The sequence below is a fragment of the Scardinius erythrophthalmus genome (genome assembly GCF_964197995.2).
Source record: "Scardinius erythrophthalmus genome assembly, chromosome: 1".
Taxonomy (NCBI): Eukaryota; Metazoa; Chordata; class Actinopteri; order Cypriniformes; family Leuciscidae; genus Scardinius; species Scardinius erythrophthalmus.
The window spans coordinates 20,208,976-20,234,161 of NC_138221.1; the positions used below are offsets into that span (position 1 = coordinate 20,208,976).

A 25,186-nucleotide genomic window follows, 5' to 3' on the forward strand; every position below is an offset into this window, starting at 1 on the left:
AGTCAGTAGTAGCCTACAATTTGTACCATTCAGCGCTGCATAGCCTAAGCACCGCTCAACTGTGACGTTTCCAAGCACATTTTTGCACATGTGAAGAGAATGATTTTTTCCTTCAATATTGGATTTCAAGCACATTTTTGCACATATGAAGAGAATGTTTTTTTCCCCTCGATATTGGAACGTGGGTGTAGTACAAAGAATATAATAAAGAATAGTTTACCATCCAAATCCATCGCGAATGTTGAAACATTTTGATTATAATGAGAGAGATACAGTACGTGAGCCCAACGCCGCTTTCACTTTCGCTTTAAATTATTTCGTTTTGGCTTGTTTATAGTTATTTTTTTATTCTTGTTCTGTTCTGAATATCATTAAATTTAAAGGATAAATCATTGATCAAATAAAATTTTTGTGACATGGCTTAACTATACCGTGACTTTGCACACGAATTGTTTATGCACGCAGCACGCGAGGTTATGCGCATGACTCAAACACTGGCAGACACAGCAGCAGTTGTAGGCAGGTATATTGATCATGAAATCAGAATTTTCGTGTTTTGAATTATTAATCCATTCATTTATTTATGTCGCTTGTTTAATTTAATTAATATGTTAAAAAAAAAAAAAAAAAAACTCGCTTGGTGGCCCCCTGGTGGCGAGGGGGCCCCAAGCAGCCGCTTAGTTCGCTTATGCCTCGGGCCGGCCCTGTCTATATGAATTCAGTGATTCAGGTCAAATGATTGTGAATTAATGATTATGTTAAAACACAACCAACACCATCAGATCACCTTTTCTCTTTGTTCATCTGGCTGTTATAACTCATGTACAGCAGCCAAACAAAACTTAAAGTTAATAATTTAAGGGTCAAGAGCCCAACTAAAACACACACTGATCTCCACAATGGTAACTTTAATTATGGTTTTCTTCTTCAGTGATTCTGCTTGTTAACACCAGGTGTCTTCAATGTTGGCAATAAAAGATATTTTGTAAATTTTACTCATTTTAAATGGTTAACTTTTAAGGAATTAATTTGATTAATTATTACTCAATTCTAATTTGTTAAATTTAATTAATAATATTGCTTGTAATCTGTTGCCTCATTTTTATTAATTAGATATCAATAAAATCAATGTATTCTTTTTTACAGTGTATATCTGAGTGGTGTAGAACATAATCTCTGTCTGCGCCCGATTTAAAGAATCGTTGTTGTGTTTCTTTTTAACTGAAAAGACATCAGTTAGACAATATTCTAATTTTAAATTTGGGGTTTCATAAGATCAAAGCTATAATAAACATTACCTACTTAAGTCTCTGCAGCTAGTGTACTTAAATTTTATTATGTTCTACACCTGCGTTTTATGTGTACTTAAAATTATGTTGTATACTTACAGTTTTGCACAATATATGTTCTCAAAACTACATGCACCCTTTAAAAAAAAAAAACATTTAGCAGTTGTTTAGCAGGGTCTGTGTAACCTGTTCTGAAATGGTTTTATTATAATATATATCGTTATCGCAAGAGGCTGCAATGTATATCACAATATGGATTTTAGTCCATATCGCCCATCCCTAATTTATAGCCTACACTGTTAGACCTTACCGGGTTTTTTTACAGTAAAATACTGGCAACACTGTTGCCAGTAAAATACTGTTAATTGTACAGTTCTTTACTGTAATCTAGTTTGTTTCTGTAAAAATGCACTAAATTATAGTTAACTAATTACACTTGCAGAAACCGACTGCCTTAAATTGACCAACTGTCATTTAAATGTATTAACTAAAATTTATAATGCATTAATAATGTGAGCAAAGTATTACTGTGAACTTCTTTCATTTGAGACCACTAAAAAACTATTGTACATAAAAAGATTTTTACTGGATCAGCAACTACACAGTCACTGTCTGTTAAATAAAGCAACAAGCAGCATATCATCAATGTTTGTAGATCTTCTCCTGGACTGAAGCACAGGCTCTACTCTTCTGCACAATGGTGACCCAAAAAATTAATTTTACAGTAAACTACTGGCAACAGTGTTGCCAGTATAAACCTGTTTTATAACTTACAGTTTATTACTGTTAAAATACATTTTGTGGGTGTGTCTTTTTTATCTTACACAGTTAACCCTTTCAACCCCTCAGGGAAATCCACAATACGAGTAAAAAGTAAAGATACAGTGAGATAATTAAGGGAATATGTAAGTGATTGTAAGCAGAATCACTGAAGAAAAGAGAAACACAAGAACAGAAAATAGAGGAACACAATAACTACGACTGACTTCCAGCCATTACACATTATTACACTTTTTATTAACCAGTATGACTTTATTTCTGTCATACAGAAGTTGTTATTGAGATGTTTAATTGAAAATGTTTGGTTTGAAGTTACCATTATAGAGATCAGTGCTTGCTTTAGTTGGGATGCTGATGCTAAAACGTTAGTTTTTCTTTTGCTGCTTGAGCTGTGTTTTTGCAAGTCACACTTGCGCACACACAGTTTATGAATGACTGCAGTTATAATGATTATGATGACAAAATCATCATATTGCCTGTTCATTCACTAAGGAATTCATTCTCACTTATTCAGAGTTTAATTCTCAATCAAAAGTGTTGCATTACCACCACTGTGAAAACGCAGCAATAAGATACAATGACTCTTTTTTTTAACACATGATGCATAGCCAGAGAAACAGAGCTACACTGTGTTTTAGAAAAACTGAGATATCACAATTTAGCACATGAATCTCAACAATGGTGGCAATATTTCTTTATTATTATTATTATTATTATTCATGCAGCAGTGCATGCTGGGAGTTTTATATTATCCTGGAACCCAGCATGCATTGCGACATGAAACTTTTCACCATTGTTGAGATTCATACGCTGATTGTTGATATCTGTGTGTCTGAGTCAAGCAGGAGTAAAATAAAATTGAATGCACTATATGATAACAATATTCTTCAGAAGACCTGATTACAGAAATATTGATTTCATTTTGTAGATTCACAGATATATGCTAAATATGAAATAACTATAATTTCAATGACTACATACAGGAAAAATCTGAAAACCAGGCATGTTCAGGATGATTGTGACATCATCACAAAAAAAAAAAAAAAAAAAACACCTGATCATCTTCCTCTTGACTTTTTCGTGCCATAACAAATGTGTTTTATAAACTCACTGTTACAGCAGTCAGAGGAAGATGAATGGTAAGAAGTCCAGGGACAAGAGACCAACTAAAGCAAATACTGATCTCCATCATGGTGACAACAAATTTTATTAATAACTAAATCTCTGTTAATTCTCAACAAGAACTTTTGTACATGTATGAAAGAAATAATCGTAAACTGGTTTGTAAACTGGTTTCACACTCAGTGTGGCTGGAAGTCAGTTGTAGTTTTTGTGTTTCTCTTTTTTCTGTTCTTTTTTCTCTGTCCTTCAGTGATTCTGCTTATCAGTGTTCATCAGTGTCTCAATTCACTCACTTCTTTTCATTCAAGTGGACTATATTAGTGAACTAATGTAGAGAATAGTGAATGAGGGTATAGGGTGTGATTGGGAAAACAGCCTCTGAGTGTCGACTTTGAGCACTGTTAATTCACAGTATATTCCTGTAGGCTACTTTTATTTTCTACGGTATATTACTGTTTTAATGGAAAATGGTATAATATTGTCAGAATTTTACAGCAAGGGTTAACAGTGTATATTAGTTGATAATAACATAGGCCTACCTTATGTTGCCTACGGACGGTAACAGTACAGTAGTAACTTTTTACAGTCTATGAGTAGAACAGCTTTCTCAAGCAGTTTGTGATGCATTTTGGAAACAGGAGATGAGCCCCTGGTCTAATGCGCCACCTGGCTTGAGAAACCCGCTCTCAAAGACTTACTTTTATAGTTATTATTTGGGTAGCACACATATTCTGAATGCCTTCGGCAGAATTCAAATGAGCCATTTTAATCTAGATTAATTTCAAAATTAATCTAGATTAATCTAGATTAAAAAAAATAATCTATGCCCACTTCTAAAAAAGAGTAAACCATAATGAATATGGGATTTTACATCACACATTAGCTGCGTTTACATGGACACTTATAATCGGACTGACGGCTCAATCGGAGTAAAAAACCCTCATGTAAACACCTGAATTAAATTTCAATCCGATTGAAAGGGGTGGTTTATCCCTTTTGTAATCCGATCGAGAGAACATGTAAACACTTGATCGAATTTTAAAACCGAAACTAAAAGGACTGCGCATGTGCGATGACGTTAAATAGCGTAATGACGTATGACGCGCGGAACGAGCTGTTCTTCCTGTTGAACAAAGTGTCATATTAATAAGTTTCCCGTCATTCTAAAATCCTAATTTCACTTGCGCGTCTGTGAAGTGAAGCAGGACAACGTCCCACCAGTGCTTGTTTTGGATTCTCATCCACAGACGACTGGTTTTGGCTGCGGGGAGGGGCATTTTTACTACGTGATCAATAAGCAGCACGGCAAAACGGTTAATATGCTCTAAATTATGACCAGAGACAAATTAATATTACGTCTGCTGTTTAAAACAAATAAAGAACCAATAGATGAGAATATTTATGCGGGAAAGTCTGTATATTCGTGCAGTGTGCGCATGTCAAAATATCAGATCCGATTTGAAACTTGTGACATATAGAATGTTCAAAATGAACATTCATGTTCCCTTTACATTTTCTTATAATTTCTGTCAATTTACCAAACACATCCAAAAACAACATCTAGATGGCACTGTGCACTGTATTTGCACAACAGTGAAAGCAGTTACGCTCTGGCTGTTGGCAGAGTTGCACATCACACTCATTACATTTCCATGAAGTGTCCTTTCTTTGGACCCCATCTGCCTTACATTTCTCACACCTCAGCCTTGTAATTGGTTTTTGAGATTGGCACAGCTGTATTTCCAGTTCTCCTCTGTACAGGCACAGCCCCAACTGTGACACCACACAGCTCAGCCACAAGCTGCTCCACGTAGGAATGTGGGTGATAAGCTGGGTTGCTGGTATGTTCCTTAGCTTTTGTATTCCTTTGTACATTATAAAGCCATTGGTCAACAGCAATGTCAATAAAATGAAAGAACATGGTTCTGTACCATCTTCTGGTTGTGTGATGAACTGAGTAGTACTGTATCAGCTGGTCTGATAAGTCCACTCCTCTCATGTACATGTTGTAATCCACAATAGGTTTTGGTACTGGTGTGTTTGTTGTCTCCCAGGTCAGCTTATTTATTTTGGTTTTTGGAGCCTCCTTCCTCCCTTCACGTATGGTACCACAGGCTCCAAATTTTATTAAATTTGAGGGACAGCAGGTGCCTGAAGAGTTTTGGGCTGGTGAGGAAATTATCACAGTAGAGGTGAATAACCACTGCCTAGGAAAGATGGCCTCATCAATTTCACCACAGAGTCAAATGAGAGCCCTAATCCAGAGGCCAACCTGCTTTTACCTGTGCATATGTTGAATTCACAGGTTTAGCCATTAATAGAGTCTGCCAGCACAAACAGCTTTATCCCCCACTTGGTGGGTTTAGCTTTCATGTACTGGGTCATCCCAGTTCTTGTCTTGGTGGCCACCATCCTCTCATCAATGGAAATCTGCTTCCTGGGATGGTAGGCAGACTGACAGGCGGCCTTTATCTCAGTCATCAGTGGCTTCAAAGAGTGTGTCATACTCATCTGGCTGAATCTGCTTCTTTCTGTCATTTACTACATCTTCCTCTGGGTCACTCATATGGATATTACAAGATATGGTACGTAACATATCCCGTGTCATGACCGTGTTCGGAAAATTCACTTTTTTTTCTCTCTCTCTTCCAATAGTCATTTACTGCTGGCAGCTTTAGAACTCCCATGTAAAAAAAACTAATCCAATGAATGGGAAAATCTCTGCAGGGTTGATGGTGGTCCACTTGTACTTTTTCCCAGTAGCAATGTTTCTCTCTGCCAGCTTGTTTGTGTTGGCAAGGGCTTGAAAAGGCAGAGGGGGCTTTGCTCTACAGATGTGTCCAATTGCACGCCAGGTTCCAGTCTGGGGTAAAACTTTTATGGAATGGGGGCCACATCAGGATCCTTTTTTGTCTTCCATCCTTGTTCCGACTGGTCTGGTGGTGCTAGACATCTGACAGATGAAAGTGACTGGCCAAGTCCTACTGAGGGGCCAAACTGACTCTGTGACACAGAGGGCCTCCTTACCCTACGACACAACCTCAAGGTAGGGGTCGCAGACAGTCCTCTTGGTGGCTCTGTGGCAGTGCTGGAGGAGCCGGGTCAAGGAGGAGATCTGTATCTGCGGCTGCAGGAGGAGAAATGGATCTGCGGGCTGCAGGAGGAGACCTGGATCTGTGGGCTGCACGAGGAGACCTGGATCTGTAGGCTGCCGGAGGAGACCTGGATCTGTGGGCTGCAGGAGGAGAAATGGATCTGTGGGCTGCAGGAGGAGAAATGGATCTGTGGGCTGCAGGAGGAGAAATGGATCTGTGGGCTGCAGGAGGAGAAATGGATCTGTGGGCTGCAGGAGGAGAAATGGATCTGTGGGCTGCAGGAGGAGAAATGGATCTGTGGGCTGCAAGAGGAGACATGGATCTGTGGGCTGCAGGAGGAGACCTGGATCTGTGGGCTGCAGGAGGAGACCTGGATCTGTGGGCTACAGCAGGAGACCTGGATCTGTGGGCTGCAGGAGGAGACCTGGATCTGTGGGCTGCAGGAAGAGAAATGGATCTGTGGGCTGCAAGAGGAGACCTGGATCTGTGGGCTGCAGGAGGAGACCTGGATCTGTGGGCTGCAGGAGGAGACCTGGATCTGTGGGCTGCAGGAGGAGAGCTGGATCTGTGGGCTGCAGGAGGAGACCTGGATCTGTGGGCTGCAGGAGGAGACCTGGATCTTTGGGCTGCAGGAGGAGACCTGGATCTGTGGGCTGCCGGAGGAGACCTGGATCTGTGGGCTGCAGGAGGAGAAATGGATCTGTGGGCTGCAGGAGGAGACCTGGATCTGTGGGCTGCAGGAGGAGACCTGGATCTTTGGGCTGCAGGAGGAGAGCTGGATCTGTGGGCTGCAGGAGGAGACCTGGATCTGTGGGCTGCCGGAGGAGACCTGGATCTGTGGGCTGCAGGAGGAGAAATGGATCTGTGGGCTGCAGGAGGAGACCTGGATCTCTGAGCTGCAGGAAGAGACCTGGATCTGTGGGCTGCAAGAGGAGACCTGGATCTGCGGGCTGCAGGAGGAGACCTGGATCTGTGGGCTGCAAGAGGAGAAATGGACCTGTGGGCTGCAGGAGGAGAGCTGGATCTGTGGGCTGCAGGTGGAGACCTGGATCTGTGGGCTGCAGGAGAAATGGATCTGTGGGCTGCAGGAGAAATGGATCTGTGGGCTACAGGAGGAGAAATGGATCTGTGGGCTGCAGGAGGAGAAATGGATCTGTGGGCTGCAGGAGGAGAAATGGATCTGTGGGCTGCAAGAGGAGAGCTGGATCTGTGGGCTGCAGGAGGAGAAATGGATCTGTGGACTGCAAGAGGAGACCTGGATCTGTGGGCTGCCGGAGGAGACCTGGATCTGTGGGCTGCAAGAGGAGACCTGGATCTGTGGGCTGCAGGAGGAGACCTGGATCTGTGGGCTGCAGGAGGAGAAATGGACCTGTGGGCTGCAGGAGGAGACCTGGATCTGTGGGCTGCAGGAGGAGAAATGTATCTGTGGGCTGCAGGAGGAGAGCTGGATCTGTGGGCTGCAGGAGGAGAAATGGACCTGTGGGCTGTGGGAGGAGACCTGGATCTGTGGGCTGCAGGAGGAGAAATGGATCTGTGGGCTGCAGGAGGAGAGCTGGATCTGTGGGCTGCAGGTGGAGACCTGGATCTGTGGGCTGCAGGAGGAGAAATGGATCTGTGGGCTGCAGGAGGAGAAATGGATCTGTGGGCTGCAAGAGGAGAAATGGATCTGTGGGCTGCAAGAGGAGAGCTGGATCTGTGGGCTGCAGGTGGAGACCTGGATCTGTGGGCTGCAGGAGGAGAAATGGATCTGTGGGCTGCAGGAGGAGAAATGGACCTGTGGGCTGCGGGAGGAGACCTGGATCTGTGGGCTGCGGGAGGAGAGCTGGATCTGTGGGCTGCAGGTGGAGACCTGGATCTGTGGGCTGCAGGAGGAGAAATGGATCTGTGGGCTGCAGGAGGAGAAATGGATCTGTGGGCTGCAAGAGGAGAAATGGATCTGTGGGCTGCAAGAGGAGAGCTGGATCTGTGGGCTGCAGGTGGAGACCTGGATCTGTGGGCTGCAGGAGGAGAAATGGATCTGTGGGCTGCAGGAGGAGAAATGGACCTGTGGGCTGCGGGAGGAGACCTGGATCTGTGGGCTGCGGGAGGAGACCTGGATCTGTGGGCTGCAGGAGGAGACCTGGATCTGTGGGCTGCAGGAGGAGCGGAAGCGGTGCTGTGTGGAAGAGGGCAAGCAGTTGGGGTCCTGGGTTCAGCAGATGATGTACTCGGCTGCTCTGGGGTTTCCTGATTTAGACTAAAACACACAGATTTTGTAATTAGTTTACATTCCCACATATCAAAGTTGTACAGCCTTTATTACAATGTGGTAAATAAAGATTAGCTATTTATCATCATGTGTTTATTTTTTACATCAAGTAAAGAGTCACATCAGGATCCTTTCTGTCTTCCATCATTGATCCGACTGGTCTGGTGGTGCTGGACATCTGACAGACGAAAGTGACGGGCCGCGTCCTACTGGGGAGCCAAACTGCGCTCAGACCGGTCTAGCCTATGGAGGATTGTTCTTGTCGCCTAGCAACTGAAAGTTGCCGATGACGAGCGGGAGTAACGTTTGCACTAGACTTTTTTTTATATTCATCTGGGTTTTATATTCAAACAGGGTTGAAAACCTGTATGTTCACCATGGTCCATTTGTGTATGTAATAAAAAGAATACACTAGCCTAATTGCATCAAGGTAAGATATAAGTGAACATTTGAACTTTGATAAAAGCAAACCAGCTTAATCCGCCAATTCAGCTAATCCACCAATTCAAGACGCAGCCTCTGAATTGGGACGCAGCAAACCAGCTTAATTTATCTGTATTGGCTAAGCCGAAAATACATGACCCGGCAGCGCTGGGGCTGAAACATCCTCACCATGTCCTCCAGTAAAATGTAAAACATAAAAATGACAATAGCCAATTCTGGCTCCATAGCTGTTTACTCAATTATATCAAATGAATTATCAGGATGGCAGCTGTCCTCTCGCACTGGTTGCGCAATTAGGAAATCCTATGAAGGCTACATGGTGTGTCCTTCGAAGGATGCAGCCTTCACATTGGGACACAGCTGTTGAGTTCATTCAGACCTGAGCGATTTTGTGTTTGTTTGTGTGATTGTTTCAATGTTTGGAGCGAGAACTGTTACTGAATGTCAAGTCAAAGTTTTAAATCTGTGAGGGGGAATTGATGGGAATCGATCCCAAGTGTTGCTGCTGTTGCCATTTTCATTTTCATCACAAGGAACTAACAAGGAACTTTATTGCCCCTGTATGATTAATGTACATGGGAAATTTCAAATCTATATGCATGGGAATATAGATAAATATTAATGAAGTTTGACACAGGAAGTGTAACATTTTCTTCATTTTTAAAGAGCTTTATGATCATTGTCAGTTTCTGTACATACAAATCTGTAACATGTTGAATTACTTTATTGGAATTAATAGTTATTATAAAGTCGAACTATATTTAGATGAACATATTATGGTCATTTGCCTGTAGTGGTTCGTAAAGATAGGTTATTTATTTAATTATTTGTTATATTATTGATGATTTGTCCATGTTATATTGTGAGAAAGCATGTTAATTCTTTCAATAGAACTGTTTTACAGGCTTTTATCATCTATCCTGACTCAAATAATGTGTTTCTAACAGCAAACACTCAGAATAAAGTGAGATGATCTGCTGATGATCCTGAATAACTTGTTGAATGAGTGTCGATAGTCTGAGGCTCATCAATATTAACAGATCTGCTGAAAACACTCTTTATTTCATGATAATAGTTCCTGTTTTCACCTCATTTATTATGCTGATGTCTTCAGATCTCCTGTAAATTGACACTTAAAGCTCATTTCATTGGTGTCAGCAGACTGAGGGGATTTGTTGTTTACTATAAGTAGCCTATGTTTATTTCTGTTTATGCTTTCAACTGTTTTTCTTATCATTATTTATATTTGGAGGAATTTACATTATTATATTCTGTTGTTCATGAGCATAAAAACAAACTCAGTAAAGATATATTTTTGATTTTGGCAGATCAACTCCTCACACTACAAATCATCATCAGTGAAGCTCCTCCCACAGCAGTCACATCATCAGTGAAGCTCCTCCCACTGTAATTCATCATCATTGAAGCTCCTCCCACTGCAATTCTCCAATAAATGCTGGAATATTCCCATCAGCTACAAGTGAAGACGAGCAGCAATGCATCAGGAAGAGCTGAAATCTGCAAAGACTGAGTTTATTAAAGAGGACAGTGAGAACATGAGTGATCCAGAACCCTGCAGAATGAAACACACTGAAGATCCTGAAGAACAAAGAGGTTGGTGTTTATTTTTCATTCATTCAAGCACTTCTTTATTTTACATTTATTTTATATATGGTTTATAATTTGTAACAGTGTTACGAGAATTTTGACCTGAATTTTGTGCATATTTTTACAAACGTACACAAAATAATAATTATTCCAAAATGTAAAAAATTACAACCTACTCTGATTTACTGCAAACATTTGTGTTCTTTCTCGCAGTGACATTGATCTTGTGTTTCTTGTGTCCCACTTTCACATGTGTGAAAACATAGGATTGGACCTATAATGTTTAAAAAATAATAACTGGTAGATAAGTGTACCTCATTCATAGAAAGTTTCAGGGATGTTTAATTAATTTATAAAAAGGCAAATTATTGTAATATTTTATAGCAGTTGTCTGTTACATCTGGGATATTTCTCAATTTTTCTGGGATTTTTCTCCATTCACTCCATATTTCTCTCTCTGAATTATTTTGATTATTTAGAAAATTTGAAAATGATTTTATTTATTTATTTCAGACTCGATGGAAGTGAAGGAGGAGAGTGAAGAACTGAGTGAAGTGGAGGAGGAGAGTGAAGAACTGAGTGAAGTGAAGGAGGAGAGTGAAGAACTGAGTGAAGTGAAGGAGGAGAGTGAAGAACTGAGAGAAGTGGAGGAGAAACATCATGTCAAACCTGGAGAAAAACCTTTGAGTCGCTCAAAGACTAAAAATACATTTTTAAAGAAAAGAAAATACAAGAAATCTTTCACTTGCACTCAGTGTGGAAAGAGTTTCACAACCAAACAAAGTCTTGAGCGTCACATGAGAGTTCACACTGGAGAGAAACCGTTCACATGTGATCAATGTGGGAAGAGTTTCAGTCAATCATCATACCTTGATGTTCACATGAGGATCCACACCGGAGAGAAGCCGTTCATGTGTGAAAAGTGTGAAAAGAGATTCGCAGACAAAAAATCTCTAAAGATTCACATGAGAGTTCATACAGGAGAGAAACCGTTCACATGCAATCAATGTGGGAATAGTTTCAGTCAATTAGCACACCTTAATGTTCACATGAGGATCCACACCGGAGAGAAGCCGTTCACTTGCAATCAATGTGGGAATAGTTTCAGTCAATCATCATCCCTTAATGTTCACATGAGAATTCACACTGGAGAGAAGCCGTTCACGTGTGATCAGTGCAGAAAATCATTTCTTAGGGCATCACACCTGAAGACACACCTGAGAGTTCATATGAAGGAGAAGCCACATTCATGTTCTGTATGTGGAAAGAGTTTTTCACAGCTGCAAACTTTACATACACATCAGAAAATACACACTGGTGTGAGAGAGTACATGTGCTTTGAGTGTCAGAAGACTTTTGCAACAGGGATAAATTTAAAACGACATCAGATAATTCACACTGGAGAAAAACCTTACAAGTGTTCACACTGTGACAAGAGATTCAGTCAGTCAGCAAATCTGAAAACACATGAGAGGATCCACACTGGAGAGAAGCCGCACACGTGTGATGATTGTGGGAAGACTTTCTCTTTTAATTGTCACCTGAAGAGACACATGAAGATCCATGCAGTGGAGAAACCACATCAACACAGTCTGAGATCACAGTAAGTAGTTCATCTTTATGTGCTGAGAAACAAAAGCTGCTTTTCCACCTTCAGAAAAGGTTCCAGTTGTGTTTCCACTTGAGCCTGGTACGGTACAGCACAATTACAAACCGTTCTCTGCCCTGAACTCTCAGCACAACAAGAAAGGAAAAACAGAAGCCACAAAATCTGTCTCCTGCCCTCAATGTAAGAAACGCTTCACATGTAAATCAAGTCTGAAGATTCACATGAGAGTTCACACTGGGAAGAAGCGGCTCAGGCTTTCACTCTGAAATCACATCAGCTTCTCATTCTGAAGAAAGACCATTTAACTGTGATCAGTGCGGTAAACAGTTTCAGTGAGCTTCAGTCCCGAAGAAACACCTGAAGATTCACTCAAAAGAGAAGATTCATTTGTAATATTACAGAAGAAAAGACACAGCGGTGTGTGTTTCAGTGCAGAAGTCCTTTACTACAGAAGAGGAACTGAAAGACCACCAGAAAATTCACACTGGAGAAGAAGGCCATAACACTTTTAAGAGAGACGTGAATCTGATATCCATTTTTAACTTGTTTTCATTGTTTTTCATCGGAACATCTAGTTTCTCTTCCACTTCTACTCTTCAATGCAAACACAAGATATACTTTCATGTATCTTTGGACACTTTTCTTCTCTTTCTCTCTTGAGATGCTTTGGCTCTATAAGTCAGTAAAGAGAGAGATCTGTCTCATTCCATTTCACTATTAATTAATCTTTGAATTTGCTTCATATAATTATTGATTAAACTCTTGACTCATTTTCCCAACATCTCATTGTCATTGTCCATGTACTTATTTTCTGCTGATTCTGCTTAAATCAGGAATAATTTTAGTTCAGAAAGTCATGAAGTATCCTGATATGATTGCTTTTTGAGCTTTCCATGTTTTAATTTTCTCAATTGAGCTTTTAAATGCCTGACTAAATTATGAATGAGATTGCTGTCTGTCTACATTATTAACAAATATATAGACAAGTAAAAATATAAAGACAAGTAAACGGTGCAAATAAAAAAGAACAAAATAACAAATTACAAACAATAGCACAAATAAATACAATCAGGGCAGGACTGAGGGGTCTGGGGCCCCTGGGCTAGAGTTTATGTTAGGGCCCTACATTTCAAAAAGTTAATTAAGGAATCTCTCTTAAAAATTAGTACAGTAATCTAATTACACTGTTGAGCAAGCCTATAATCAGTGAAACTCCTCCCAGTGTAAAACTTAGTAACCTCCCACTGTAAAAAAGTACTAATTAATTACTGTAATTTAATTTATAATTACAGTCATTTATAACTTTTTACTCAAAAAATAACAAGGAATTACTCTTTAAAAAATAGTACAGTAATTTTATTACACTGTTGAAGATGTAATTAGAAGCTTTTAGTAGAATAAAGTAAAAATTACAAGAATACAGTCTTCATAGAAGTTTTTTGTTGTTGTTGTTGTAGTAAAGAAATGTTGTAGTTGAACTGCCTCAGACATGGACCTAAACATAATAGTAGCTTTTTACTTTTATCTGGGGTTTCAACAAAAGACAATTCTACAGGTGCATATCTACCAACATGGCATTACCATACCGGACAGGCGAAAACACTTTTCAGACTGGATGGAATTGATCCTCCTCTGCTTATTCTGCCTATTTTGTGCTTCACTTGAAAAAGATCCTTTCACATTTAGTAAATGGACTTGAGTCACTTCAGTTCTAAAATAATAATAATAAATCGAAGGCTACTAGTAAATAGAATTTGCGTGGCCCTGTTTGGCTGCGGGGTGTCCCGTATGCGCGTGCGTTGGAGACCGATGGCGTCACCGCTCTCTCGCGCCGTCTTTTCCCTCATTCAGTTTCAGCATCGAGTCTTCTGAGGTGAGGAGAGCAGTTCACGGTATTTCTCATATTTACACAACCATCACACACACTTTATACAGTTTGATTAAGCGACAGACTCATTTCTGTATTGTTTTCATCGATCACAGCGATACTTTTCTGGCGTCTTCCTACTGAAATAAACATTTAGTGCAGCAGCAGCGAGCATGAGGAGAATATGTTGAGTTCATTCAGACCTGAGCGATTTTGTGTTCGTTTGTGTGATTGTCTCGATGTTTGTGTGATTGTCTCGATGTTTGTGTGAGAACTGTTACTGCAAGTCAAGTCAAAGTTTGAGATCTGTGAGGGGAATCGATCCCAAGTGTTGCTGTTGCCATTTTCATGTTTACCTTTATTTCTTTGACATTTATCTTTAGTAGATTACATTTACTTATTAAAATTGATGTATATTCTTATAGTATAACACTTTATATTACCCCTGTAAGAGTAATGTATGTGGGGAATTTAAAATCCATACATGGGAATAAATAAAATAGATAAGTTTGACACAGGAAGCGTTACATTTTCTTTATTTTTAATGGAATTACTTTATCATAACTTTATTATAAAGTCAATTCAAATAGATTAAAATATCATGTTGTTGTACAGTTGTAGCTATTTGTCTGTTGAGGTTCATAAAGATCTATTATGCCCCTTTTTAAAATATGTGAAATAGCCTAAGTCTCTGATGTCCCCAGAGTTTTAGAGTTTTAGATTGAGGTTAATAAAGATATAAGTGTCAATTTTTTTGTTTTATTATTGATGATTTATCCATGTTATATTGTGAGAAATAACAGTATTGTCTTTCAATATATCCTAGCTGTTTTACAGGCTTTTATTATCTATCCTGACTCAAATAATGTGTTTCTAACAGCAAACACTCAGAATAAAGTGACATGATCTGCTGATGATCCTGAATGGCTTGTTGAATGAGTGTTGATAGTCTGAGGCTCATCAATATTAACAGATCTGCTGAAAACACTCTTTATTTCATGACAATAGTTCCTGTTTTCACCTCATTTATTATGTTGATGTCTTCAGATCTCCTGTAAATTTTACACTTAACTTATTTCATTGGTGGGTGTTTGTTGCTTACTATATAGCCTATAGCTGTAAGAAATTCTAGTATGGTAGTCTCAGCATAAGCATAACAGAGTTCTGTAAGTAGGTACTGGCAACATCTGTTCTTCATTATGTGGACCTCTATGTTCGGATGGGGGAATGCATTGGCATGTGATCTGAGTCTGACCAATCAAAATCCACCATTTTTGTCCGACAAAGCAGTCAGGAGAGTTAGTAGATTAACGTCGGTGGATTTGAACCTGGCTTTAACTGAGGCATTCTGTCAGAACACATTAAAGAGCCACAAAACGGTAGGCCTATTTATTGTTTAGTTTTCTTTGACTGACCAGATTTGAAAGTTGAGAGTTCTTTTCATTAAATATTACCTACTCTGTCCTGTCTGTCAGCGTGTTGTCAGTGTCCTGTGAATGAAAACGAGTTTGACTACTCGCAGCAGTCTCGCATGCGCTTAGAGCTCTTGTGAATTACACGGATAAGATTAAGTAAACAAACAACTTCTATCCATCAGGAAACGGCCACATAGTTCGCTGAAAGCATTTTTCTTTTGCGTGAAGAAGCCACGAAGAAGCCGTTCGCCGGAGATGTGTTAACACAGTGGTTCTCAACGTCTCCTGCAGGGACCCCCTAATAGACCATGTTTCTGTTTTAACCCTGAAATGGCACACCTGATTCAATTAAAGGTGGGGTATGTGATTTGCAAAACGGCCGGCAGATTTTGAAAATACACAACTCAAATGGTCCTACCTTCTTTCCTTTTACTCCACCCATTTGAAAAACATGGACATGGATGGGGGGAGGGGGTATGGTACGACCGTTTGATTGATGCACTTACTGTCCAATGATTCTAGGTGGTCTTGGAAATGATTGGCTGGAGTTTTTCGAGTCCTGCCCATTCCACAGATGATTAAATTGCTTAATTTTCTTTTCAGTGCTTCTAACTCAGTGGCTGTAAGTGGGTTAGGAATAGGATTTCAAGTGATTTTGAAAAAATGGTCAAAAAAGAGAATTACATACCCCACCTTTAAAGGGCACCTATTATGCAAAATTCACTTTTACATGGTGTTTGAACATAAATGTGTGTTGGCAATGTGTGAGCAAAACCACCCTAGAATGATAAAAATCCACCCAGTAGTTGTTTTACAATCTCAATAAATCACAAGCACTGTCTCAGAACGCCCTGTTCTAAGATTGCTCTCACTGTGACGTAGAATTGCGCTAAGCCCCACCGACGTGATTTGATTGACAATCTGGTTTTGGCATAGACCCCGCCCTCGGTGATCTGTACACCATCCTCCATTGTTTCAACGACAGCCGGTAATGTCTCCTATGAAGTGTGGGTGTTTTGTTGTGGGATGTAAGAATGGACATAGTAGTCTTCACTGACATCAGAGCCACTGAAAACGCAGCGGATGGATTTTGTTTATGAAGAAAAGGCGCCACTTAAACTTCCTAAATACGTTTATGTTTGCGCGAATCATTTTCTGACTGACTGTTTAGTGAACGAGGGTCAAAGTTAATCCTCAAGTGTGGATCGTTACCTACAGTTCGCGATCCAACGTCACTTTCAGAAGAAGTAAGTGTATTTTATGATTTTTGAGCAAATAGTCATTCAATCGATGTCAGCCAGTTCAACAACAAATGCGTCTAAAGCTATTTATTGTCGTCGTCATAGAATGTCTCAACAAACAACGTCAGACAGTTTTATGTCACGTATCATTTTTTTTGCAGCAATTACAAATGTAAATAAATTAACGTCTGTTCTATCTCCATAGAAAGTATATAAACGTCTATCTCCCTGCAGCATTTGTTTTCTGGTTCTGTAGCCATCTCACATTTAACACATAAGCACCTGTACGACAAGTAATGTCAACATGACGCAACAGCACCCCTGGCATAAATATAATTTTGTTTGTACTTAAGAAAAAAAAGAAAAATCGTTTGTACTTAGCAAACGTTATCACAGTATTTGTGTGTGTGTAGTTTAAAAAAATTGCATGAACGTTATCACAATTCGTGTGTGTGTGTTGCACATCCATAATTGCAAAGAGGACGCGATTAAAACTTTGTAAGTACATAAATGTATCAAATAACCATTCCGAGACGTTTAGTCCATTCTCATTCGTGTTTATTCTGTGCCGGACTTTCTTCATCATCTGGGTCCAGCAGGGCGGGGATATGCAGCTCATTTACATTTAAAGTGGTACACACCAAAACAGCTCTTTTTAAAACAGGCCCCAAAAATGACATTTTCAAATGGTTATAATAAATTAGCTGTGGGGTATTTTGTGCTGAAACTTCACAAATACATTCTGGGGACACCCAAGACCAATATTACATCTTGTAAAAAGGGGCATAATAGGTGCCCTTTAATGAGTAGGGCTGCACAGTGCACAATTAATAAAATTTCTAATCGCGATTGCGATTACGGATGCCACGATTACGTAATCGGTCAAAGCCGCGATTAAAAAATAAAATCCACTATGCGTGCGTGTGTTTAGAGCATGTTATGTTATGAGAGGCGATTCACGACTACTTAAGAAACCCAGCACAATTGGAACCACCAGGCAGTCACGCAAGTGTACGCTGAAACGTCTTTCACCTTTCCGGTAAATCAGAGGTTCTTTTCCAGTCAGCCGTTAGGCTATAGGCCATAGATATCATATAAAGGCTAGATGTCTCGTGCGCACTGCTAGCCAATGGAGGTCGACGTCCGCACACGGCGGCCATCTTACCACAGTGTGCTTGCTCACTTGTAGCATGGTGCATGTACTTTTAAATAACCATAACTTGCTCAATTTTCTACCGATTTTCAAACGGTTTAGTTTGTTATAAACATCAGAGATAACACTGCATACATATGAATAATTATAACATACATGTTCAAGCATTCGGAATTATAGCCACGTTAATAACGTTTGTAAGAAACCAAACTGTTTGTAAATCCGTCAAGATTTCAGCTAGATAAGAGGATTTGTGTGTGTGCTGATCACTCACCTTAATTCACGGCTTCCCTGTGTTAAGATGGCCGCCGGTGATGCCGGAAGTGACTCCGCCTTAAGACATCTAGCCTTTATATGATATCTATGCTATATGCTACTGTGCTCATAGCGCACACTTGCACGTATGCAAATGCGGAGACGTGCACTGTGTAGGCCATTTTTTCCTGCTGACCAAAATTGTGTTATTTCAAATGTAGGCGCGTGGTAAGCGTGCTCATAATGTAAGAGACGCCGGCGTGACCACAACATTGCCCAACATGAAATGGCAAATGTAATGCAAGCGGAACGAAACTGCTCGTTATTGTGTGGTTGAAGGACTGTTGTTTATCAGTTTGGACCAGTGCAGCGCGAGCCGATCTTGATCAAGAGATCCAGTAAATAAATAATTTGAATTCGCCACTGAAGTAATAACATCGCTGCGAGATCTAGTGAGAAACATTCACATTTCTCTGTTATTAATGGATCAAACAGCGCTGACGTGGAAACCAGGAAGAAACATTGTGCCATGAATGAACTATCCAGTGTCCACCGATCAGCAACATTTACCATGGATTTACTGTAATAACACTAAATGCAACCATGTTTGGCAGGAATAGTAGGCTATAATGCTTTCAAGTAACATTACGTCGGTTTTATTTTGACATTATGAATACAATTGCTGCCCTCAAATGTTAATCTGAACTAGGCTAAAATAAACCTTTGTTTATAACTACTACAATATTACATTTCATTTTTTCCAAGGAACTGTTTTGATTTATATGCTCCTAAGAAGAGTCAATTATAGCTCCAGAATTGCTCAAAAGTAAAAAAAAAAAAATCATACTTTATGATGTTAGTTTTAATAAAATAAAATAAATAAATAAATAAATTAAGGAAATTTCTCTAGCATTACTTTATTTTTGCTGTATCAAAAACGAACTGAACCGTGACACAAGTGTATCATATCGAACCGAACCGTGAATTTTGTGAACTGTTACACCCCTACTGTTTACACAACAGCTGATGCGAGAGTAAGTGTAACATAAAGCAATTAGCAATTTGGCAACCGTGTTAGTCTCTTGTTGCATGGGATGCGCCGCATACCTTGGTAAATAGTCATTTCTAACAACATAGGCAACCGTTATTTAGATCGTAGTATCACTTCGTGGTTCCCATGGTCATTCATTGCTTGTCACACCGCAGCCATAATAGCGCTGAATGACTGATTATCTGTTTTTATTTCTGTTAGAAATATAGTTTTTCTTCAGCCTGTCCAGAGCAGAAAGCATTGCTTGCACATTCCTTTGTAAGTATGTAATGCACATCTGTTTCATATTAAGAAGGACCAGGGAAAGAGGGTCCTGTTCTTCCTATGTATTGCATGGTATAACATTGTGAAAAGCCTTTTGGACCCCAAGGCTCAGAAGGGGAATTCAGCGGATATCGACCATTTATAGATATCTTATACAACAGTATACAGTAAATGATACTTATGATGTCATTTATGTTCTTATTGGATGAGATCGAGATACTCCCATGTATAGCCTAGTTTAACTAGCCTATATATTCTGTATCCAGAATATTGGGGAGCTGAGCTATTTTCCTGGCTTCCCGATGCTGGTCTTTCTTTCTTTCTTTCTTTCTTTCTTTCTTTCTTTCTTTCTTTCTTTCTTTCTTTCTTTCTTTCTTTCTTTCTTTCTTTCTTTCTTTCTTTCTTTCTTTCTTTCTTTCTTTCTTTCTTTCTTTCTTTCTTTCTTTCCTTTTGTTTTATTTATTCATTACGCCCAATAAAAGGATGGAGACAAAAAGGCACTTCATGTTGGAATACTTTATTTCTGACAATTTCCTTTTTTATTAAAAATTTCACAAATTTGTTAGCTATAGCAGGAAATACAGTATATGATATTCCTATTGTTAAATATGTGCAACTGGATGTGTTTTGTTGTTCAAACACCGTTATAACGATCGTGTTAGTTCTTATTAAAATACCTAAAAAACTTACATTATTAGGAATTTACCACCTCAAGCTCAATTTGAGATATTTTTTTTGTTCTTTTTGCATGCAGTTTGTGAAGTAACAAAATTAATCAAAGAGCACAACTAGTCCACACTTGTATTTTCTCAGTTTCTGAATTTGATGTTATCAGAGGCTAAATGCAAACACAGTTTTTTTTTATCTACTTTTGACTTTTGAGTCTTATTTCATGCAAAGTGATAATATAATTGCACTTTCATTTTCTCTATTTTAGGGCTGTAATCAACCAAAGAAAATCTTGGTCGACTAAAGTCCTGAAATTTTCGACTAAAAATGACGTTAGGGGAAAAAAAAACGTCAAATTAATTAGCTGCGCACTGTGCACAGTACTTGGGAGCCTTGTTGTCCGCCTAAATGAATTATAAATAAACATAAAAAACTAGTAGGCTAGTTGCAGTATATTAAATCGTTTTTGACATAATTATTTTGCACTGAAATGAGTCTGACACATGAGTCTGTTGGCTCTGCGGCGTTGCATCACATGCATCTGCGCGCAATATCATAGCCTATGATTTCTGAAACTAGTACTAGTTGTCAACTAGTGATATCATCATCACAAGAACTTTTGAGAAATATGCAACATAATTTAGACAATTGTTTTTGTCATATGTATTATAATAACTGACAGACACTATCATTTCATTGCAGCTCGCACAGAGCGAGGCTGAACATAAGAGCTCAGCTTCGCGGCTGAGACACGAATAGACTATTAACTTAAAGCTTTTACTCTTAAACACAAAAGGCACGTCCACTATAATAAAAAAGAATGTTTATTAAACAAACCAGATCAAGTAATGATATTCAGCAAACCTTCTAGTAGCCTACTTTCTTCAATCTATCTGTCTCTCTTCTCCAGTGGGTTGGGCTAATCCAAAAGAAGTGAAAACAAGGAGGGTGTTCTAAAGACAGACTGTTACCTGTGAAACGTGGTGCTCTGAAAACACCCCCATTATTAGTAATTAGTGCTTTCCACCTGATGAAATGAACGCGGCAAAAAATAGGTAAACACTGATGTAATCGACTAATAGACTGGGAGATTACAGCCCTACTCTATTTGAAAGTTTTTAAAATGTGATGTTAAAGGAGAACTCCGGTCAATTTTAACATTGAGCTCATTTTTTTGTACATTTGGAGTGCTGTCAGTACAGAGAACAACTACAAAAATCGGTGTTGCCTACACCGTGTTATCCTCTTTTTAAAATTTGCACCCTGTTGACTTCAATATGGCAAGTTTTAAACCTGCTTTTACCCTCTTAACATCCTTGATGTGTCAAGTGCCCAGCCAATGTGAGCGATTCCTTTAGAGTAGGGCTGCACGATATGAGGAAAAGCTGCGATGTGCGATAAGATTGTTTAATATTGCGATGACGATATGACTTGCGATAAACATTCAAATGTGAATGTTAGCTATGCTGTTCCCATGTCTTAGTGCTTTAATAGGTTCTTTGCGTGATAGGTCAAACGTTTATTACCTGCCTGGTTCAGATTACACGATTTTAGCGTGATTTTGGCACAATCCGTTTGACGTATGGGTGTTGTGGGGATTCGTAAACGACAGCGGGCGTCAGGACGCAAGATTCGATCGCTTCATCTCGTATAGTGTGTCATAGTGGGCGACAACCTACGTCGCGTCTGCGATGCTTCACAACATCATGACAGAAAGATGATGTTTAATGTTTAATTTTTTACACGCATGTTTAATTTTTTAACGGTCCTCCATGACGGGTTGAGTATGTGAGCGAGAGTGAGTGAGCGAGCGCGAGCAACAGTGTGTGTGTGTGTGTGTGAGTACGAGTGAGTGAGTGAGCGAGCGCGAGTGAGTGTGTGTGTGTGTGTGCGTGCGAGTGAATGTGTGAGTGTGACGGCATGCGATGACTGGTCGGAAAGCAACGTGTAGTCTGACATGTTTCTTGTCCACAACACGACAAGATTTTAGGAGTCAAAAACGTGGCCTAATCTGACTCCGTGACTATCATAACAGACACAAAAATCTTGTAATCTGAACCAGGCATTATTCATCGTGTCAGGCTGTCTGTTGCGATGTGTTCATCGCGCGAATTCATATCGCGATGACGATGAAAATTCGATGTATCGTTCAGCCCTACTTTAGAGTTAACACGGATGAATCTGACTGTAGTAGATGTGAAAGATATGAATAAAAATGATGTTATTTCAGCCAGTGCTCATACCTGTATTTACATCCTGTTTTCGGTCGAAGTCCATAGTAGTCGATTGTCGAGTTCACGCGCATAGCTTTAGTACCTATGATCACGCGCGTGAACTCGACAATCTGACAATGATCGGAGACAACGCATGAAGTGGCCAGGTGTAAACAGCCCCATGAGGACACTTGACAAAATGGACATGTTGACATAATTTGTGTTTATAATGGTTTGTTCAAGCCCGAAAGAGAACTCTATACTGACGTGGGTCGTGTGTGTGTGTGTGTGTGTGTAATAGGAAGAACTTACAGCGTGGTCTCTTTTGGATGTCCAATAATTTTCTGTCTTTAAACGGCTCAAAAACAGAAGTTATGCTCCTTGGATCTCCTCATCAACTGCGAAAGGTTGGGTCTCCTACTCTATCTGTTGATTGTGTTGCCTTGGAGTTTCAGAGCAAATTCAAATAAAATATTGGTGTCATATTTGATGCCACTCTGTCATTTGAGCCTTTTGTGCAGAATACGGTTAAGACATCCTTTTATCACCTCAGAAATTTAGCATGTTTACATCCTATGTTGTCCTTCTCAGTTGCTGAGAGGTTGATACTCTTTTGTCTTTTCACGTATCGACTACTGTAATGGTCTTCTAGCTGTGGTATCTAAATCATCAATTGACAAACTGCAATATCTACAAAATGCGGCTGCTAGAGTATTGTCTGGGGTCAGGGCAAGGGATCATATCACCCCTATCTTGGAGTCTCTGCACTGGCTACCTGTCATGTACCGTATTGATTTTAATATCCTGATGTTGGAATATAAGTCTATGCACAATTTGGCTCCTCAGTACTTGACTGATTTATTAATGCCTTACACACCTCGTCATAATCTGCGTTCCTCTCAGAGTGGTCTCTTGGTTGTTCCCAAGACACAGGTTCATTTTAGGGGTGATCAAGCATTTTCTGTCTATGCTCCTAAGCTTTGAAATTCTCTCCCAGCCGACATCAGTGAAGACTAAATTTTTTTATTTAATATTGTTTTTAGTATTATTGTTACTTTTTATTAGGGGTGGAACGCACCCCTATGTATTCGTATTAAACCGAAACGGTACAGGCGTCACGGTTCGGTGCATGGATATACACGGAGAATACACGGTATACAAATAAATAAAACTTGCGTGCAAATTAATGAATGTAATGCAGAACTACTGTTAGATATGCGGGTTCTTTAGGGACTCCTAATCTGTAGCTCCGCCTTAACTCTGAAGCTCCGTGGCTATAATGAACAGGCTGCAATGTCAATTGCAGTTTTTTGATTGCAATGCTGGAATATGTTGTGTGTGCGTGTGTGTCTGGGTGTATCTGTGTGTGTGTCTGTGAAAGAAGCGCGGGCGCGATCGAACAGTGGAAACATAAAAACATACTCCGTCATTTTGTTCATACAGGACATCATTCAAACAGCAAAGTGTTTACTTATATTTGTGTACACTCGCAATAAAACACAACATTGTGCTTTTGTCAAACTGTCAAACTCTTTTCAAACTAAGCTACAACTGTCACCCAACCAAAATCACAGACACGGTTTAAAAGCAAAAAAATATTTATCCAACCCTATTTAAAAACAGTCTGTCGGTGCCATCTTTTGGACATATATCATCATATATCATGCATTGGTTTTCATTTCTTGTCCTCAAACAGAGGACTAATCTGTTTATTTTTAAATTACACATTCTACATTGATTAAAAATCAATGTAGAATGTGTCAATGTAGAAAACAATATTTTTAATGGTAGTATTATTTTATACAGAAATCAATTATTTATAATTCAGATGAGAATAAAGTTAGTGTTAAATACAATTTTAAGGAAAACAAATATATTGATCTGAAATATAGTAAATTAATTTTAAATTCATTCAGGTACAATTAGCATTTTATATTGGTCGATATCGATAATTATTGATATTTTTATGACCTATTTAAAATAAGGACCAGGAGAAAAATATATTACATTTAACATTTTTATTTTAAACTTAACCTTCCTCTGATTATAATCCCCTCTGTTATAAAGACAGAAATGCCAAAACAACCATGGAAAACACTCAAATAATTAAAATGTAAGCATAAGTCAAAAATCACAATGAACACTTAACAATTATCTCTTAACATTAAGGTGCAAAATTAAAGAATACGTAAGAAATGCTTAATAAAGTGTAATAAAAATAGTGCAAAGTGTTAAATATTTAAACATAGAGAAACCAACGGTGGTCTTGCATAATTTGCAGATGACATTGGTCTGATTAATTTTTTGAATATCATAAGTAGGGTTGTCAAAATTGCTCAAAAATGACGTTTGATTATTCCCTCTAAAACGCATATATTCGAACATCTGGTTGCACATTTTGTCAATGACGCACATTACGTCAATAACAGGACAAATTATAAAGAGACTTAACTACTTGTATAGGTAGTTTAAGTTTAAACATATGTGACCCAGGACCACAAAACCAGTCTTATGTGTAATTATTTTTAAATTGAGATTTATACATCATCTGAAAGCTGAATACATAGCCTAATCTTTCCATTGATGTATGGTTTGTTAGGATAGGACAATATTTGGCCGAGATACAACTATTTGAAAATCTGAAATCTGAGGGTGCAAAAAAATCGAAATATTGAGAAAATCGCCTTTAAAGTTGTCCATTTCTATTGGCGATAGTGCTGCATCCATTTCCAAAAATAAATGTTTTATATATTTAAGGTGGGGAATTTACAAAATATCTTCATGGAACATGATCTTTACTTAATATCCTAATGATTTTTGGCATTAAAATAAAAATCGATCATTTTGACCCATACGTTTTGTT

General features: G+C 39.1%; 1 protein-coding gene across 3 annotated transcripts in view; it reads left to right on the forward strand.

Moving 5' to 3' along the window:
* LOC308693264 (uncharacterized protein) overlaps positions 1-12,956 on the forward strand; it is a 67,533-nt gene extending 54,577 nt beyond the window's left edge. For all 3 annotated transcript variants that reach the window (XM_081370062.1, XM_081370061.1, XM_081370060.1), the window contains 2 exons: positions 10,307-10,592; positions 11,100-12,956. In XM_081370062.1, coding sequence (XP_081226188.1) covers positions 10,307-10,340 — 34 coding nt within the window. In that variant the 3' untranslated portion in view covers positions 10,341-10,592; positions 11,100-12,956. The remainder of the gene's footprint in view (positions 1-10,306; positions 10,593-11,099) is intronic.
* The last annotated feature ends 12,230 nt before the right edge of the window (positions 12,957-25,186 follow it).